The sequence below is a fragment of the Sinocyclocheilus grahami genome, unplaced genomic scaffold (genome assembly GCF_001515645.1).
Source record: "Sinocyclocheilus grahami isolate Dianchi unplaced genomic scaffold, SAMN03320097.WGS_v1.1 scaffold176.1, whole genome shotgun sequence".
In the NCBI taxonomy this organism is placed as follows: domain Eukaryota; kingdom Metazoa; phylum Chordata; class Actinopteri; order Cypriniformes; family Cyprinidae; genus Sinocyclocheilus; species Sinocyclocheilus grahami.
The window spans coordinates 134,916-139,915 of NW_015505355.1; the positions used below are offsets into that span (position 1 = coordinate 134,916).

Sequence of the window (5,000 nt, forward strand, 5' to 3'; positions counted from 1 at the left end):
GAGTGAGTGTGTGTGTGAGTGAGTGAGTGAGTGTGTGTGTGTGTGTGAGTGAGTGAGTGTCTCTCAGTAGTACAGCATTGTGTTAGCAGCGCAAAAGGTCATGGGTTCGATCCCCAGGGAATACACATACTGGAATAAACTGTATAGCCTGAATGCACTGTATGTCGCTTTGGATAAAAGCATCTGCTAAATGCATAAATTATTATACAAAAGAGCCATGACAAAACAAGTCTGTATGTACATTCAAAACTTTATTTATGGAATACAGTGTAGAAAGCGCAGTTTATTTCCAGTCAAAGCAAATGATACACAGAAAAATGCCACTGAAAGAACCTCATCACCATCATCTTAATCTAACCACCTCAGATCTGATCAAACCACAGCAACACACGCTGAGAATTACCCAGGATTCCTCACGGATCTGAAAACATGAGGGAGATCCTGTAAACGATTGGTCACACAATAATAACCATCAGTTTATTCTCATTATCATTCATGAGACGCTTTCTAAAACTGACTACAACAAAAACACGTGTGCGAGTGACATACAGAAACACTACAGGAGACAGACGAGATGCTCAGTGCATCTCCTCCAGCTCATATTTCACCTCAAAATCAAAAGAAAAAAAATTGAAATAATAATAATATTTTGCATGAAGATTTTTTTTTTTGCATTGCCACATTATTTGCATGTAAATTAAGCACATTTAACCACAAATCTGCATTACTGTAATGCAGCAATGAATGGAAATTATAAAAAAAAAAATTATAACTCGGCATTCATTAATAACATTCAATACAATCATGATAAATACTTACAACTGCACAATTTAAATAAATTTTCCTGCATTTACAGTAATGGCAAAAAATAATAATGCAATGCAAAATCTTTTTCTTTTGATTTTGCAGCGAGACAAAGCTGTTTTTTCTTCTTCTCTCAGATCACCGCATCAGTTTCTGCAGCTCCGCACTGAAAACTGAGACTGCTGCGTAACACGAGAGATGAAGAGACAGACGAAGAGTGATCTAAGAACAACAAACTGACTGGATAGAAACACACAAACAGTCCCACCCCCGAAAACACGCTTAAAAATCACATTCAACCACGAGTCCAAAGGAGAATCAAATGAAAGATAAGGAAGAAGTAAATAAATCTCTGAAATGCATAGGACGAAAAAAACATTAAAGACAGTAAATGTACATCGACAGGATCTCAGCTGGATTTAAAAAACAACCAGATCTTGAAATCAAAGCATTTAAATCAGTTTAAGTTCTATTAGAAGCAAATTGAGTCATTTTTTGTGCAACTCAAATCACATTTTCACAAGTTACTGTTTAATCCTGCTAAAACGCCTCTACGTGAGAAAACACCGAGATCCAAATAGCAGAAGAGTTTCCTCGTCATTTTTTCTATCATGCACTACGTAGTTACAACTAGCCTTTCTTCTTTTGCATTACTTAAATATCGACAACTAAAAAAAATTGTTTCTTTTTAAAATTATCACTTTTTAAAATTATCACCAGAAACGATCAAACGTTTTGAAGATCTCATTCAGAAGGACATTGATTACCAGAATAATCTCTGACGGGTTTAATGCGTCACCAAACACAGCGCAGCTGCAGTCAGTGTGCGATGAAGAGGAGGAAGAATCAGACAATCATCCTCAGATATCCCAGTGTTTCACTTGGTTAGTAGTGCGAGAGCAGACGGTGCAGCGACACAAAACCCAACTCGATACGGTCAGTCAACAGATCAGATTCAGAAAGTTTAGGGAATGATGAGATCAAACTGATTTCATTAGATACAAAAAATCTGGAGTGAATTCAGAACTGTGCATTGCATTTGATGTGGATCACAGAATTCTCAAACTTTGCGTTCAATTTAAACTGAACTCGAAACTGATCTTAACAACATAAACCAGTCACAGTTAATCAAATCTGGAGTGAAACTTGGTTTGAAACTAAAACTGAACTTGAAACTGACCCCGACAGCATTAATCTGATCATCTTCATGTTTGTCCGGCAGACACCTGGAGTTAAAATCTAGAACTGTGCATTGAATTTGATTTGCAATCACATTTAAAACTGAATTTTCAAAGTGAATTTGAATTATGTGTTCAATGTAAACTTGACACTGACCCGAAAAGCATTAATCTCATCATGTTCATGTTGGTCCAGACAGTTGCATGGCATAGTTGAAAACAGGAGTGAATTTAAAACTACATTTGAATTATGCACTCAATCTGATTTGTGATGAACTCTGAAAAAAAAAATCTGAACTCATGTTTGTCCAGCCAATGAGAAGTCATAGTTCTGGAGTGAATTCACAACTGTGGATTGAATTTGATGTGAATCAAATTAAAAATATATATTTTCAAACTTCATATGTTTAATTTAAACTGAACTAAATTGGCCCTTGATCAGATTTTGATTTAGGTGGTTAATTTAGGAGAATCTGAATTTTAATTTGTGAATTGAACTGAATTTGATTTATGCATTAAATTCGATTCAATTTTGTTTAATTCAATTTGTGATTTGAATTGAATTCAAATTATGCAATCAATTTGATTTGTGATTTGAAATTATGAATTCAGTTCTACAGTATGAGTGATTTGAATTTGAATACTTGAAACGGACCCCATCTGATAAAGCTGATGTTCGTCCAGCCAACAGAATTTTATAGTTGAAAATCTGGAGTGAATTCAGAACCGTGCATTGAATTTGATGTGAATCAAATTCATATGTTCAATTTAAACTGAATTGAACTTGAAACTGACCCCAACAGCATTAAAGTCATGTTCATGCTCGTCCAGCCCAGTTTTACAATCTGCAGTGAATTTAAAACTAAATCCGAATTATATGTTCAATCTGAATTGTGCATTCAGATTGAAACAGCATCTTCAATAACTTGAAACTGACCGAGTTCATATTCGTCCAGCCAATGGGAAGTCATGTTTGATTGACAGTCATGTGAAGTGGCCAATAGGAAGCGAGATGTTAATGAGCGGTGAGGTCGGGCTGGTGTCTCCTGCACCGTCTGCAGAGGTGAGGAGGAAGAGGAGGAGAAACAGGGAGGAAGAGGAGCCTCACACCATCAGTTGTGCATTAGTTCGAAGAACTTGTAGGTGGGGTTTTCATAGCCGTTCTGCTGCATCTTAGACAGGTGACGTTCCTCCGGGGTCACAGCAGCATCCACCTGAGAGACAAATGATTCGGACTTCAAATGAATCACTATTTTTACTCATTTGATTCATATGCATCATGTCACGGGATGAATCAACGAACACACATGTGTGCACCGACTGACCTCAATGATTCCGTGGTGGATGGATGTGTACTGCTTCTTCCTCAGCATCACCAGGGTGATGACGATGATGGTTGCTATGACAACACCTCCGACCATCAGGCCAATAATAGCTCCCTTATTGGAGCTCACGTCCTCGGCGAAGAAAACCTGAACACCAGAAACAAAAGACAAACATGAGATTACAGTCACACGGGCTGAACTCTCATCAGAGACGTGCTGCGTCATAAAATGCTAAAAATGCAGGACGACTGACTGTGAAATGAAGCCTATTAGAATGCAGTTATATGAGCCTAAAATTCAAGATACGAGGCAAAAATTTACATATTTAGATCATATGATACAGTTCAGCAATATCACACCAGCAAGAGTGCTGCTTTCCCCAACATCTGCACCATTGCTAATGTGATACTGATTTTATACAACTGTTCAAAAGTTCATATTAAGCAATATTGTCAGAATTGTCAAAATTTTTTCCAATCAAAGTCACAGCTGAACTGTTGAGTCTCTGATCGACACACAGCAGTCATCTGTTACTGAATGAATCCACATTTTTAAATGAATCGAGTGAGTCAATGATTCAGTGACTCATTCATGAAGACAGTCACTTGCTTCGTTTCTGAATGAATCAGCTATTTTAAAAATGGAGTGAGTCAATGATTCAGTGATTCATTCATTCACATGCTTTGTTTAGGAATGAATCAGCAGTTTGAACAAATCGAGTGAGTCAATGATTCAGTGATTCATTCATTCACTTGCTTCGTTTAGGAATGAATCAGCAGTTTGAACTAATCGAGTGAGTCAATGATTCAGTGATTCATTCATTCACTTGCTTTGTTTAGGAATGAATCAGCAGTTTGAACAAATCAAGTGAGTCAATGATTCAGTGATTAATTCATTCACTTGCTTTGTTTAGGAATGAATCAGCTGTTTGAACAAATGGAGTGAGTCAATGATTCAGTGATTCATTCATAAAGACAGTCACTTGCTTCATTTCTGAATGAATCAGCTGTTTTAAAAATGGAGTGAGTCTATGATTCAGTGATTCATTCATTCACTTGCTTAATTTCTGAATGAATCAGCTGTTTTAAAAATGGAGTGAGTCTATGATTCAGTGATTCATTCATTCACTTGCTTCATTTCTGAATGAATCAGCTGTCTGAACAAATCGGTTGCGTGAATAATTCAATGACTCGCTCATTAATACAGTGAGTTGCTGCCACCTACTGGTGGCTATAGTTTCATATTGATCTTTTAATTTTTTTAACCATTTCATATTCATTTTTTTGATAGCCTTAAAAGTTTTTATAATAAAGTCTATGATCAATCAAAACATTTCTTTTGTTTTGTTTTGATTAGGTATTATGGTTGACATATTTCAGCCCTAATATGTAAATGTACCAGTTTCTGGTGGTAAACTTCACTGTGTCTCTCTTCAGCTTCCATCCGCAGCTCAGGAACATCGTCAGGCTTCAGTCCAGACACTGAACGACAAACACAGAAACGATATTAAATACTGGAAATACAAGTGTTTTGGTTTTGAAACGTTTTCAACTCATGCAGCTGGAATTGACCGTTTACATGCACTTCTGTTTCAGCTCTACATTCTGAATATGATTTCTACATCAGCCCATCTACACATGCATGCTTTTGCTGGGGTGATTATTAGATTTATTACTACTTTACACAAACTTTT

The 5,000-nt window shown here is 36.6% G+C and overlaps 1 protein-coding gene and 1 long non-coding RNA gene across 3 annotated transcripts in view; both read right to left on the reverse strand.

Annotated features, from left to right (window-relative positions):
- LOC107593739 (uncharacterized) overlaps positions 1–660 on the reverse strand; it is an 11,358-nt gene extending 10,698 nt beyond the window's left edge. The window contains exon 1 of the long non-coding RNA XR_001610113.1: positions 450–660. This is a non-coding gene — a long non-coding RNA (uncharacterized lncRNA). The remainder of the gene's footprint in view (positions 1–449) is intronic.
- Positions 661–1,149: 489 nt separating this feature from the next.
- LOC107593741 (amyloid beta A4 protein-like) overlaps positions 1,150–5,000 on the reverse strand; it is a 32,244-nt gene continuing 28,393 nt past the window's right edge. For both annotated transcript variants that reach the window (XM_016283599.1, XM_016283598.1), the window contains 3 exons: positions 4,706–4,788; positions 3,308–3,454; positions 1,150–3,196 (listed from right to left, as the gene is read on the reverse strand). In XM_016283599.1, the coding sequence (XP_016139085.1) occupies positions 3,095–3,196; positions 3,308–3,454; positions 4,706–4,788 (332 nt within the window). In that variant the 3' untranslated portion in view covers positions 1,150–3,094. The remainder of the gene's footprint in view (positions 3,197–3,307; positions 3,455–4,705; positions 4,789–5,000) is intronic.